The sequence below is a fragment of the Podarcis cretensis genome, assembly GCF_951804945.1.
Source record: "Podarcis cretensis genome assembly, chromosome: 15".
NCBI lineage: Eukaryota > Metazoa > Chordata > Lepidosauria > Squamata > Lacertidae > Podarcis > Podarcis cretensis.
Genome location: NC_137185.1, coordinates 45,646,199 through 45,661,274, shown reverse-complemented (window position 1 = coordinate 45,661,274; position 15,076 = coordinate 45,646,199). Strand labels below are relative to the sequence as shown.

The 15,076-nt window shown below is 43.1% G+C and overlaps 1 protein-coding gene across 3 annotated transcripts in view; it reads right to left on the bottom strand.

Annotated features, from left to right (window-relative positions):
- Positions 1-15,076, bottom strand: part of LOC307203844 (disintegrin and metalloproteinase domain-containing protein 2-like) — a 61,695-nt gene that overhangs the window by 26,319 nt on the left and 20,300 nt on the right. For 2 of the 3 annotated variants that reach the window (XM_079955027.1, XM_079955025.1), the window contains exons 12-17: positions 8,027-8,207; positions 6,217-6,312; positions 4,471-4,669; positions 3,588-3,693; positions 2,108-2,291; positions 420-500 (exon numbers count right to left, since the gene is read on the bottom strand). In XM_079955027.1, the coding sequence (XP_079811153.1) occupies positions 420-500; positions 2,108-2,291; positions 3,588-3,693; positions 4,471-4,669; positions 6,217-6,312; positions 8,027-8,207 (847 nt within the window). The remainder of the gene's footprint in view (positions 1-419; positions 501-2,107; positions 2,292-3,587; positions 3,694-4,470; positions 4,670-6,216; positions 6,313-8,026; positions 8,208-15,076) is intronic. The other variant, XM_079955026.1, reaches the window with a different exon arrangement.

Here is a 15,076-nt window from a genome sequence, read left to right as displayed (position 1 = left end):
AAGAACACCGTATTAGAGGTCATTAGACTCCCGGCTCCACCCCTTGACCTGTCCTAGGTTACATCACTGATTCTACCCAGATGTCAGAATTTTGAAAGCCAAAGGTCAGCAGGTGTGATGGGAAAATACTAGATCAATCTTTTTTTAAAAAATGTTATAAGTATCTGCACACCAGCATTGGTATCAGGATTCTTATTCTATCTTTATATTACTTTATATGTTGCTATCCCTGTAACTTGTCTCATTCTGTCTGAGTAAAGAGATGCATAAATTGAATAAAAGGAGCTCCTCCTAAGCTGCTCCTTGGAAAAACTGCCTTTCCCACGTAGCCCTGGAGAGGGGATGACTGCTAAACATATTCGCAAAGCAATATGCCACACATCTGATACTATTAGGAAAATAATGTTGCTTTTACTTACTCCTTTCCTGTTGCACTTTTTCACTGGATCACAAGTTGTTTTTAATACAGACCTATCCACACACTTCTGGGTCATGCAAACCTAAAAAATAAAATTGGGACCACTTCAGGCAAAGACGCAGCCAGATGGAATAATAGCCATGAGAGACCTTTGTCCTTTGAGGCTGGACACACATACATACCTAAGTAACTGACAGAGGAGACTGGAGGGGAGACAGATTGCATGCAGAGGGAAAGAGGGGGATTGTACACCTTTTCCATATACCCCTATCATTTCCATTTTAACAGGTAATATGCATTTATTCTTTCTATTTGTATGCTGCTTTCCTACATAAATGTGCCCAAAGTGATTCAGAACAGAACAGCATAAATGCATATCAATACAGTGGTACCTCGGTTTACAAACTTAATCCATTCTGGAAGTCCGTTCTTAAACCAAAGCGTTCTTAAACCAAGACATGCTTTCCCAAAGAAAGTAATGGAAAATGGATTAATCCGTTCCAGACTATGAAAAGCAACCTCTAAAACAGCAATTTAACATGAATTTTACTATCTAACAAGACCACTGATCCATAAAATGAAAGCAATAATCAATGTTCTGTACTATAAATAAGACAGTATTGTAGATGATAAAAATTAAAATAATTATTTTTTCCTTACCTGCACTGATGGTAGCCATAAAATGAAAAACAAGCCAGTCACTAAAATGAAAAAGTCATGCAAAAACGCAAAAAATAGCAAAAACAAAAGCATCAAGTATTACCTCAGAACACTGCAATCAGAAACAGAAGGCTTCAATTACGACAGGGGGGACAGGGACTCAGATGAGCAGCGCAAGGGGAGAAGTGGGAGGGAAAAGGCTTAAATTAAAATGGGGGGATGCAAACGAGCCATGCAAGGGAAGAAGCGGGAGGGGAAGGCTTAATTACTATGCAGGGGACTCAGATTTGCTGCACAACAGGAAAAAAGGAAGCTCGGGAGCACGTTCGGCTTCCAGGGCAAAGTTTACAAACCGGAACATCTACTTCCGGCTTTACAGCATTCGGGTTCTGAGTTGTTCGTGAACCGAGCAGTTCATAAACGGAGGTATATCATTACAATAACAGGTCATATCTGCACTATACAGTATGCTACCACTTTAAACAATTATGGCTTCCCCCAAAGAATTCTGGGAGCTGTAGTTTTATTAAGGGTGCTGAGAGTTAAGAGATCCCTACTCCTCCCACTCCAGAGCTATAATTCCCAGAACAATGTAACAGTCAATCCCTCTTTCCAGAAAACGCTGGGAATTGTAACCTCATGAGGGGTACAGGGGTATATCATATAGTGACAGGTTGGGAAGTCTGTACAATGCATGATAAAAAGTATGTTGTGTAAATAGAAAACTTGAAAATGTGTGTGTGTGTGTAGCTTTGATGATTTTAAAAGGGACTGAACAAATTCATGGACAGATCTAGCCAGCGGCAACATGGAGAGACAGCACGCCACTGAATATACCAGACCCTTGCAAATGCACATCCCATTGCCTTGCTGCACCACATCCCAGAGCAGTTGTTTGCTCCAGTTCACTTTTGCAGGATAGAGACCCCAACATTCCTGGCAATTTGTCCACACCAACAGAACTGCACTATCCCGACCAGAAATCAAACCTGTTGGGACTGCTTCAGAATCCATGCTTCAGACCCTTACCTTATTATCCCCACAGATGGAGCCATCACGAACCAAGAATGGGTCCTTCACTCCCGGCCCTTTCATGTAGTCCAAAGTGACACACAAGCGATTCTGCACCTTTGCATAAATTATCGCTGCATTTTCGATAGCATAAGGCTTTTTACCTGGATATTCACACACCAGCTTGCCACACTTGAGGTCCCTGCAAAAGAAGCAAGGGTGTGTGGGAGGACTCACAGGTGATATCAGATGCCTAGAATAATGAATCTCCCATAACACAGCTATTGGAGAACCTACAGATAAAGTGTTGGTTCATTGCCAGAATTCCTGAAAAAGGGAATTGCATGAGCATAGCTCAAACCAAGCCTTATTAGGAATGGTTGAAGGAGCTGTGTATGTTTAGCCTGGAACAGAGGAGACTGAGAGGAGATATGATAGCCATCTTCAAACATCTCAAGGGCTGTCACATGGAAGAGGGAACAAGCTTGTTTTCTCCTGCTCTGGAGGATAAGATTCAAGTTACAAGAGAGGAGATTCCAACGAAACACCAGGGAAAACCTTCTTACAGTGAGAACTCACAGTGGAACTTTGGGAGTTCCTTTGGGAGGTTGTGAACTTGGAGGTTTTTAAGCAGAGGTTGGATGGCCATCTGTACAGATGCTTTAGCTGAGATTCTTGCATTGCAGGGGGCTGGACTAGATTAACCTTGGGACCCTTCCAACTCCACAATTCCATGACCCTACGATTCTATTAGAATTGACCTGGAAATATGCTGCCAATAAGCAGCACACAGGCCAGCAAAGCCATATGGTGATGCTTTGGACTACAATTCCCATCAGCCCAAGCATCACAGGATTGGCTGGAAATGATAGGAGGTGCAATCCAAAACACATGGAGGACACCAGATTCGGAAAGGTTGTGCAACCATTTGGTATGCTCGTTGTTCTAGTCCAGGTGTGGGGAACATTTGGCTCTCCAGATGTTGCTGAACTACAGCACCAAGCAGCTCCAGCCTACATGGTTAATGGCCAATTGTACTGCGGCAGCACCTGGAAGGCCAAAGTTTTTTCACACCTGTTCTAATTTGCTCCTCATAAAACTGCTGAGGAGAAGGCTATTTTGGTCCTGGACTGGAACACACCAGATTGCCAGTTATGTCGAACAGAACTCAGGCACTATATAACAGTTATAACAGTAGTTTAACCAAATTTGTGACTTTTGCATGAAAGAGGGAGCCATATTTCTAGTAGTTTTACCACCTCTCTTGTTTGCCTGGACTATGACCTCTGTATCATGCTGTCAAGTGATGCTGATTCAAATGAGTTTTAGCACACATCAGGTGCAGGTGTGTCACAGAATAAGTTGTACCCTGTATATCCACCCTGTAAAACTTCCTGCTGCACAAACACCACTGCTTTGGGTAGTATTCCATAAATGCTCTTAGTGATAGGAATGTGACCTTCTCATCACACAATTTCCATTTTTGTTCAAAACGTACTGCCACTGACAGTTCTCATATCCTTTGGCAGAGGAACCACAATGTCCCATCCTGTCCTTTTGACTGTTGATTTCCTCATAACACTGAGATGATCCACTTTTTGAATCTGCAATATAGATCAGAATTATTATTTATTGATATGAAGCATTTTCATCCTATTCTTTAGCAGCAGTGGCAGCAGCAACAACAAAAGGTTTCCAGAATGGCACAGAAATATCATTGATAAGATGGTTCCTGCTCTCAGGCTTACAATCTAAAAGACAAAAGGGATTGAGAGGGAAGTGGAGGGGAAGAAAGCTCAGGTACTAGTTCTTAGAACTTACGACATTCTTCTAATGATTACCATATTTTTCCATGTATAAGATTAGGTTTTTCTCCTTTAAAAAATGTCAAAAATTAGGGGGCATCTTATACTCTGGGCCATCTCCCCCCATTTTCTTAAATCTGAGTCCCCAAAAATATACATGGGGGCGTCTTATACATGGGGCCATCTTATAGATGGAAAAATACGGTAGCTAGAATGGCATGATTCAGTGGGGAGGAACCAAACCTGTTGGGTCTTTCAGATAAGCAGACAGAGAGGCCCCACAATCCCATTGCTCTCTTTCCTGAGGCTGCAGATTGGGGACATAATGCTCTGTAATGGCCTGTCAGACACCTCAGAACACTCTTTGCTACCCCTGCCAGTCCCTGAAAAGGGATGCATGAGTAATGTACACAGCAGCTTCAAGGAGACTGCTGCATCTCTTGAAATCTGCCAGATTAAAAATCAAAATCTTCTAGTCTGAATACTGGGTGAGGTGTGGGGAATGAAGGACAGAGAAGGAAAGAGAGAAGGGCTGTTCAGAAGGGAGAGATGAGAGAAAGAACTGCTTTCAGTTACCTTTTCCAAATACTTTGCGGCACCACAAATCTGCACTTTGGCATGTTCCTTCCATGCAAATCCCTGTCTCCCCCTCACAATTCTGTCCATCCTGGACATAAAAATTCTCTGTGCACTCAGCAGAGGTACCATTGCAGTACTCCTTCAGATCACAGTATTCATCTTTAGTGCCTCTGCATAATGTGCCTTTTGCTTTCAACTGGCAGGAAGAAAAGAGAAAGGAAAGCTCCGAGTTGCATTTCAGGCCTCTGAGACATTGATCTTTGCAGGCATTTTGGCACATACTTAGACCTCAAGTATGTGGATGCTACCTTCTCCTTGATAATGTGTGGCCAAGACTGGGGGGGGGGGGGATCCTGCCATCACATCAGCATTGTTTCCAGCACTCTATGAAGTGGTGCAGGGGTGGGAAACAGGGTTGTTTTTGTTGTTTCTGCTAATAATTGTAATAGTAATAGTATTTATGCAATAGACATGTAATAGACAATAGTAATTGTCAGCTGCTCAGTGAAAGCACACAAAACGTTTCCTTGCAACTTAGAACAGTTCTCAAGAGCATAAGCACAGGTAAAGGAACACATTAAAACAAAAGCATGCAATTTTGTAAAATCCACAAAACAATCCCTAGAAATAGCAGCAAGCTGTTCGAAAGCATGCAGTGCAAGTAGATAAATAGGTACTGCTCCAGCGGGAAAGTAAATGGTGTTTCCGTGTGCTGCTCTGGTTTTGGTGTTCCATTGCACCAGAAGCAGCTTAGTCATGCTGGCCACATGACCCGGAAAAACTGTCTGTGGACAAACACCGGCTCCCTCAGCCAGTAAAGCGAGATGAGCGCCGCATCCCCAGAGTCGTTCGTGACTGGACTTAATTCTCAGGGGTCCTTTACCTTTATATTTGGCTAATGAAATAGTGTCACATCCCAGCTTCACATTCATGTGACCAAGGAGAAGGGAGTCCAGCCTGCTCCCTAATGATGGACTGTTTAAGCCTACTGTTCTTTCAAATATGTTTTGTTCACACCCTTAAAATACATAACACAGATTTGTATAAATAACAATACCCACTGAATAGACTGAAATTACATAAAACAAGAAATCTGATCCCTTCCATACATCAGTAGTATGACCATCTCGCTGTATTACAACTCCATCAAAGAAACAATCCACCTGGGTGATTCCACGTTCTAGCATTATGAAAGAGAAACTCTCTATCCACTGTCTCCATATATTCTGCATCTTAATCATGGATCCTATTCCTCAGCAAAGGCCCTCTGGAGGCTGCTTGTGGGCTTTATATATCTCATTGGTTTTCTTCAGATTTGTTGAGCTTGCCTCCATATTCAAAATTTGCTCTGCATCCCTCACCATCCTACAATCCTGCTTTGGGGAATAGCTTGAACACAAAAGGTCTCAGGTTCAATCTTCAATATCTCCAGGTAGGGCTGAGACTGTCCCCTGTCTGAAACCCTGGAGAGTGCCTGCCGGTCACTGAAGACAAGATTGAGCTAAATGGGCCAATAATTACATAAACTTTGCTGTCTTTACAACCCCATTCATTCCAATGCAAAAGAAACAAAACACAAACAGTGGGGAGGAGGTGTAAACAGTTTTGTGAATCGAAAGCAACAGTAACAGTGAACATTGGACTGATTTCCATTCTGGACACGGGACAAACAAGTGAACATGGATGATTCTGTCAGAATTCTCTGGCATCTCTAAGAGGGCATGGGGCTCGAGGCTAGCTTACCCTGCAATACCTCGACCAGCAACAATCACCATGGGCACAGGCTTTCCCTCTTCTCAACAGACAATTTGGCTCACAGCATGGATTGCTTTCACATTCCTGGAAGGGGGAAAATGGGATAGCAGGAGTCAGGAACCTATAGACACATTGCAGTCCACTTTGAGAGAAATGTTGGAAGGGCCAGGTGATCAACTCCAGTACTTGGAAGGGCCAGGTGATCAACTCCATTCCTCTACCTCACCCCACTATGCAAACTCAACTCACACAAAGGAAGCATCCCAGCTGGTGGTGACCTGTGACAGGGCCTTATTGGTGGTGGCTCCCCATTTGTGTAACGTCCTCCCTAATGGGGTGTCAATCTCCTTCATCATCAGCTTTTAGGGAAAAAATTAAAATACTCCTGTTTCAATTTGGGCATTTGATGGCTGAAAGACCTGTCCCTGGCAACCCCAAAATTATCAGCAATTATCAGCAGGCATTTTAAGTAAGCTTTCTGTTTTATCCACTGTATGATTTCTGGCAATCTGATTAAGTGGTACAAAAACTGCCGAAATAAATATAAATAACACTGACAGTCCCCAGGCCTTCCTTCTGGCTTGCATAACATCTGAAAAGGGAGGAAGAAGAGAAAGACACACAGCACACAATACTTCCTGGACACGGGGGACTGTGCCTTCCCTGGGGTGAGATTTCAAGATCCATCCAGGAAGGGAACATTCCTTTTGCCAATGGGTTCCACAAACACTAGTAGGCAGCAGCAGCTTCCAGAGGCTTCCAATCCCAGGAAAGGGACAGAGGAGGTAGCTTGAGCCCCACCAGAGTGTTTGGAGTTCCAAGGCAAAGTTCAGATAGACTTTTAATTATTATTCTTCAGAAATCGCCTTTTACATACATGTCTTGAGGTGGTAACAGACATATAAAAACAGCTAAAATAGTTTTTTGAACAGTACAAAAAATAGTCATACATAGGTTTTAAAGTAATACAAACTGAACACCTAAGGCAGAGACCTTTTCAGGCAGCTGGAAAAGTGTGGAAATTAGGAAGGCCAAGTTGTTTTGTGCAAACTGCCTCTCTCACCAGCATTCCCCTTGTGACCTAAAAGTGTACATGGTCTTTTGCTGCCCTTTCTTAGCATCTGAGCTATGTTCTCCCTGGGTTGGGTTTATCTATTGACTGTGTTGCATTGCAATTGGGTGCTGAACTGCACAGCATCCTATGTCGTGGCTGTCAATGTCTCAGTGTGGGAACAGTTATTTTTTTCCTTTTCCCACTGAAGAGGAACTGTGTCTGCATGGGTGTAGTTGGGGGGGGGGGGCTATGCCCATGTGGGTTTGTAGGAACTGTCTTGGTTTTCATGATGAAAGAAAGGCAGGGTATAAATAAACTGAGTGACAAGTTAACTGTATATAAAAACATTTATTTTTCATGTTTCATTTATTTATTACATTTGTTTTCTCAACCTTCCACCAAAGGATCCCAGCATGGCAAACATGTCAATGCTAAAACAATACTATTAGAACTTTTTTAAAAAAAAAACTTTAAAACTCTTAAAAGCAATAAGCAATTCTGAAAACTAATGACTTCTAGGCTGCTAAGGACAGATATTTCAGCGATCAAATGTCTGGGTGAACAGGAGGAATGTTTTAAAATTTCTCCTAAAAGTTAATAACGAGGGAGATTGAGGCCCTCACTAAGAGTGCATTCCGCAAACAGGGGAACACCACTGAGAAGGCACAGATGTGGCTTATTTAAGTCACCATTAGCTCGCTCTCCTTTATTTGCTCTTCTTTCTGGCTTCTCTTTCTAACAAACCTTTGCTGTGCCACAGTCACACTGCTCCCCGTCTTCCACCACTTTGTTTCCACAGTAGGGGGCTCTGTACATGAGATCCATGCGTGGCTTGTTCAAGAGGCACTGCGATGCTCCGGACTCCAGAAAATTCCGGAAATCTTTTATACTGCAGCTGCTGAAGGACTTGATGCCGCTGGCCTGCCTGTGGGCAATAGGCAGTAGAGAAAAGCTTCCATAGCACAGAAAACCATGCCAAAGGTGGTATGATGTTGTGGGGAAGACAGACTAAAGACACCCAGATTTATGCGTTTTCTACCTCCAAGCTGATTTGCCCAATGAAGAACCCCTTGAGCTGGTCCAATACATTTTGGCACCTGAGGTGAACTACAAACTGGTGCTCCGCTCCCCGCCAGGGAAGAAAGTGAGAGTGAAGATTTGCATCAGGAATAAGTGTGAATAAATATCTACATCACAACCAGTTGCTCCTGGGGATCCTGCCACCTGAGGCAGTTGCCTCACCTTGCCTCAAGGGTGCCTTATCCATTAAAAAGTTTGTGGAGCGAAATGAACAGTGTCTTTTATTAGAATACCCAGCAGAAAGTGACTTTTAAAACAATGGATATAAGGTTGAAACCATGGGCGAAGCTATAGTCTCTATGTGTCAGTGTAAAACAGTTTCCTTTTTCCTGTGGAACTGTGTGTAAGGAGAATCAGCAAAAAGTGGGTTAGACTCAACTGGGAGTTGAAATACTATTTTTCTTTTTGCTTTGTTTCTGGTAATATGTTGCCCTGTTTGGTGGAGGTAACTCCTCTTCCCCCATTTCCCAGCGATTGGGGTGAAAATTGGATTAGGAGTAGAAGAACTGAAGATAATATTTTGTATATTTCCTGTTTGATAGAGATTGGATTACTTTTGCCGTTTTTACATTTTCCTTATATTTACCAGTATTGTTCAACTGAATCTACCTCCCTTGTGGATTACAATTAACATCCAGGACTTTGGTCAGGAAAACAAAATTGTTTTGAGAACAGGCTTCCTTATCTACTGCAGGCAGACTGAGAAGTTAAAAAGAGCAGTCTGAGACAAAGGCTGACAGAGATGAGGGGGGAGGGGAAGGAGAGAAAGAATAGGGAAGCCACCTAGTAGTTAGAAGGAGCTATTACACAGACCTGACTATATTTTTGGAATACCTCCTCTATACCTAGCTATATCATCCATTAGACATAGGGAGGGGAGATAGGAGGTGAAGTATTGAGGTTGGAAGAAATGACACAGGACAATAATAATAAAGGAAATAAGAATAAAAAATTAAATATGGCAGCAAATAAAGCACCGTCTGGAGCAGGAAGCTCAACAACTACACCAACTCTGGATCCATTTCAGTCCAGCTTTCGCCCTGGTTATGAGACCAAAACGGCTTGGGTTGCCCTAAGAGATGATCTCCACAAGCTTGAGGTGGATTGAGGTGGGTCAGAACTGCTGATTCTTTTAGACCTGTCAGCAGCCTTCAACGTTGTCGATCACGAACTTTTGGACCACCACCTTGCCGATGTGGGGATTCAGGGCACAGTCCGACAATGACTGTGCTCCTTTATCTCAGGTTGGGGACAGAGGGTGGCTCTAGGGAGGGAGTTGTTGCCATGGCACTCCTTGGTGTGTGGAGTCCTGCAGGGCGCAATCCTTTCCCCGATGCTTTTCAATATCTTTATGTGCCCCCTTTGCCCAGATTGTCCAGAGCTTTGGGCTGGGTTGTCATCAATATGCTGATGACACCCAGCTTTATCTGTTGATGGACGGCCGCCCTGACTCGGCCCGGACACACTGACCAGATGCTTGGAAGCTGTGGCTGGATGGCTGCGTGGGAACCGGTTGAAATTAAATCCTTCAAAGACAGAGCTCCTCTGGCTGGGTCGGGACGACATGGGGTTGAGGGGCCAACTCCCATCTCTTGCAGGGGCTCAATCAGTGCCTTTTGTCAAGAGCTTGGGTGTAACCTTCGACACCTCCCTTTCCATGGAGGCGCAGGTTGCAGCCACAGCAAAGGTGGCATTTTTCCATCTCCGCCGTATTAAGCAGTTGGTCCTTTACCTTTCTTGCCCTGATCTGGCCACAGTGATCCATGCGACAGTTATTGTAACTCGCTCTATGCAGGGCTGCCCTTGAAGCTGACCCAGAAACTCCAGCGGGTGCGAGGCTCCTTACAGGGATCACGTTCATCCAGTGCTTTACCAACTGCACTGGCTCCTGGTGGAGTACAGGGTCAGGTTTAAGGTGCTGGTTTTGACCTTTAAAGGCCTATGCGGCCTAGGACCTACGTACCTACAGGACCGCCTCTCCTGGTATGCCCTGCGGAGGACTTTAAGGTCCACAAATGACAACATTTTGGAGGTCCCAAGTCGCAAGGTGGTTAGATTGGTCTCAACTAGGGCCAGGGCCTTTTCAGTACTGGCCCCGACTCGGTGGAATGCTCTGTCACAAAAGACTAGGGCCCTACAGGACTTGACATCTTTCTGCAGGGCCTGCAAGACAGAGCTGTTCCGCCTGGCCTTTGGTTTGGACTCAGTCTGACACTTATGTTTCCCTCCCCTTATGGTTTTGATCTATGGGTTATTATTAAAATGAGGCTGCATTTTAAATTGTATTTTTAACCTCTATTTTAAATTGTATTTTCCCTATTATGTTTTTATTGTAATTTTACTGGTGTTAGCTGCCCTGAGCCTGGCTCTGGCCAGAGAGGGCGGGGTATAAATAAATTATTATTATTATTATTATTATTATTATTATTATTATTGTTAACTCAAGGAAGAAGAGGATCTGCTCAGGATACAGATCGTAAGACTGAAATTGCAGATTTAATTTTAGATCTGAAGAAGGACATTAGGGAACAAACTAAGGCTCTTGAGACTAAAATGGATGGAAAGATGGAGGACATATCTGTACAGATAAAAGAACTGTCAACAAAAACAATAGTTTTGGAAAAATCAGTACAGGACTTAAGCAAAAAAACCACAAGAGTCTTGAGGATACGTCTTAAAATATAAAGGGAAAAAGTACAGATGCAGAGACCCGCAGAAGCAGATAAGTTTTGGAGAAGATATCAAAAAGAATGAGGAGGGAAGAGACCTCAACCAGGGGAAGAATTGAAGGAGTGGTTGGAGGATGTAGTGGAGGAAATAAAGATGAAAATAATGTACAAGAAGATTTAATTTGTATTTAATTTTTTGATAAATTAAAAAATTAAAGGAAGATGGAGCTGAAAATTTTAATGTGGAATGTAAATGGACTAAATGATAAAAAGAAAAAAAACAGAATATATGTTAAATAAAAAAAATTGGATATAATATGTTTGCAAGAGATGTGGCGAGAAAGAGTGATAGTTGTTCAGGGAAGAGTGATAGTTGTTCAAGGAGGAAAAATGGTGATTGTGGGAATCTATGCACCAAATGAGAGAAAATTAGAATTTTATAGAAGAGAAAATGAGTTTATGGATCAAAAAATGATTTTGCTGGGAAATTTGAATGGGGTGGTCTCACCGGATATGGACAGAATAAAAAAGAAAATTAATTCTAAGGAAGGGAGACTACCTTTTACTTTCTTCAAACCAACCAAGGTTGAGAATTTTAATTGACAAATGTTTGGAGATTCAAACATCCATTAGGGAGAGAGTATACACATTTCTTAAAACCCAATTAATCTGCAGGCCATATCGACTCGATTCGGACAGTAAATGACCTTCTGTTAAGAACAAATAAATAATAATAATAATAATAAATTTTATTTATATCCCGCCCTCCCCAGCTGAAGCAGGGCTCGGGGCGGCTAACAACAATAAAATAGTACAACATTCTAAAATCATTTCATTATAAAATTAATTCAAATCAAATTGATGGCAACCATTGGGCTAGAGTTCTGTGAAGATTGCCAAAGGAGGGAGTCAGGCTGTGCCCTAACCAAAGGCCTGGTGGAACAGCTCCGTCTTGCAGGCCCCGCAGAAAGATGTCAAGTCCCGCAGGGCCCTAGTCTCTTGTGACAGAGCGTTTCACCAGATCGGAGCCACAGCTGAAAAAGCCCTGGCTCTAGTTGAGGCCAGCCTAACCTCTCTGTGGCCTGGGACCTTCAAGATGCTTTTGTTTGAAGACCGTAAGTTCCTCTGTGGGACATACCAGGAGAGGCGGTCCCGTAGGTACGAGGGTCCTAGGCTGGGTCCTAGGCCGTATAGGGCTTTAAAGGTTAAAACCAGCACCTTAAACCTGATCCTGTACTCCACCGGGAGCCAGTGCAGCTGGTATAGTACCGGGTGAATGTGATCTCGCAGCGAAGACCCCATAAGGAGTCTCGCCGCGGCATTCTGCACCCGCTGGAGTTTCTGGGTCAGTCTCAAGGGTAGCCCCACGTAGAGCGAGTTACAATAATCCAGTCTGGAGGTGACCGTCGCGTGGATCACAGTGGCTAGGTTAGGGCGAGAGAGGTAAGGAGCCAACTGCTTAGCTTGGCAGAGATGAAAAAATGCCGCCTTTGTTATAGCTGCAATCTGCGCCTCCATGGAAAGGGAGGTGTCGAAGATTACACCCAAACTCTTAACGGACGGTGCTGGCACTAATTGCACCCCCGCAAGAGATGGGAGTTGCCCCCCACAATCCCATATCGTCCCGTCCCAGCCAAAGGACCTCTGTCTTCGAAGGATTTAACTTCAACCGGCTCCCACGTAACCATCCAGCCACAGCTTCCAAACATCTGATCAGTGTGTCTGGGGCCGAGTCAGGATGGCCATCCATCAACAGATAGAGTTGGGTGTCATCAGCATACTGATGGCAACCCAGCCCAAGCTGGGCGAGGGGGCGCATAAAGTTGCTGAAAAGCATTGGGGAGAGTATCGCACCCTGAGGCACTCCACACACCAAGGAGTGGCGCGATGACAATTAAGGAGTGGCGCGATGACAATTACCCCCCAAGCGCCATCCTCTGTCCCCGACCAGAGAGAAACAAGTGCAGCCATTGAAGGACTGTGCCCTGGATCCCCACGTCGGCAAGGCGGTGGTCCAGATCAACCATGTTGAAGGCTGCTGACAGGTCTAGAAGAATCAGCAGCCCTGACCCGCCTCGATCCAGCTGCCTGCGGAGATCATCTGTTAGGGCAACCAGCGCCGTCTCGGTCCCATGACCAGTGCGGAAGCCGGACTGGAATGGATCCAGAGCCGATGTTTCATCCACCAAGCTGTTCAGCAACCGCTCTTTCAATCACCTTACTCAGGAATGGAAGATTTCAAACCGGGCGGTAATTTCATAGATCTAAGGGATCTAATGATGTTTTCTTTAAGAGTGGGCGCACCACTGCCTCCTTCAGTTCCCCTGGGAATGTCCTGGTGCCAAGGAACAAATTGATTATATCCCCTAGGGAGGCCCGCACCTCGTCTGGGCATGCTCTAATCAGCCAAGACGGGCACGGGTCAAGAGGACAGGTGGTGGGCTTTCCAGCTCGGAGGAGTCTGTCCACATTGGCTGGGGATATCCGGTCAAAGTGGTCCATTACTGGACCCGAGGACAGTCGAGGGGCCTCCAGTTCCAGGCTGTTATCTCTGCAAGCACCCACCAATCACCCTGACAGATAAGGTTTTGTGGATGTTTATATAGATATTTTTTAAATGATGAACTTTGGGTAATCCTTTCTTAGAGGTATAGAAGCTATTTATTCAGACCAACAGGCAAAGTTAATAGTAAATAATGTAGTAACAGAAATATGTAATATAATGAAAGGAACAAGGCAGAGTTGTTCCCTGTCCCCATTATTGTTTATTCTGGTACTGGAGACATTGGTGAGGAACATAAAAGCAGACAAAAATATTAAAGGTATTACAGTGAGGTGCAGATCATACAAACTTAAGGCGTTTGCGGATGACCTGGTAATAATGGTAGAAAACCCCTTGGGAAGTATACCAAGGGTAAGATTAACCAATTTGGATAAGATTAACCAATTTGGCCAAGTCACAGGTTTCAAATTTAATAAAAATAAAACTAAATTGCTGGTAAAAAATATGACGGAACAGAAGAAAACGAATTGAGAAAGCTAACAGAGTTGGGGATGGAAATTAAGGTGAAATATTTAGGGGTGTGGTTGACAACAAAGAATATAAACATTTTTAAAGATAACTATATAAAAGTTTGGAATGACATCAAAAGAAATATGGAAATATGGGGAAGAAAGAAATTATCATCATGGGGAAGAATCTCAGTAATAAAAATGAATGTATTGCCAAGAATGTTATTTCTATTTCAATCTATACCGAAAGTCAATGCAACAGGACTCTTCAAACAATGGCAGTATATCCAAATTTATTTGGCAGGGGAAGAAATTTAGGATTAAGTATAAATTATAAATTATTAACAGATGCTAAAGAAAGAGGTGGATTCACCCTACTGGATTTAAAATTATATTGTGAGGTGTTCTGCCTTTGTTGGCTATGAGAATAGATGACATTGAGGAATCCAGATATCTTAGATCTGAAAGGTCATGATAATAGATTTGGGTGGCATGCATATCTTTGGTATGGAAAAGCTAAAGTTCATAGGAGATTTCTAAACCATATTATTAGAAAATCAATTTATGTTGTTTGGGAAAAATATAATAATTTATTAGAGAACAAAACCCTATGGTGGCTGTCACCATTAGAAGTGTTGTCAGTTTTAAAAAAAATATGGAAAAATAATAGGCAACATTTAGAGAGTTGTTAACTGAGGAGGAAAATCAATTGAAAGTAAAAAAAAGTTTGAAGACATAAGACATCTGTTAACTGATTGACTCCAATACCATCAATTAAATGACATTTTTAGGTTGAATGGATTTTGTTAAAGAATTTTTGAGATTGCAGAAAGAATTGTTGGAAAATAATGAAAAAGTTCTGTCAAAAATGTATAATTTGTTGCTGGAATGGGAAACAAAAGATGAGGAAGTAAAATCTGTAATGATATACTGGGCAAAAACAGCTTCTGGTCTGTTTTCCACTCAGAATGGCAGCGCCATATGAGTTGTCCTCATAAAGGCAACCGGTTCGGGGCTGCTCTGGGCTGTGGGG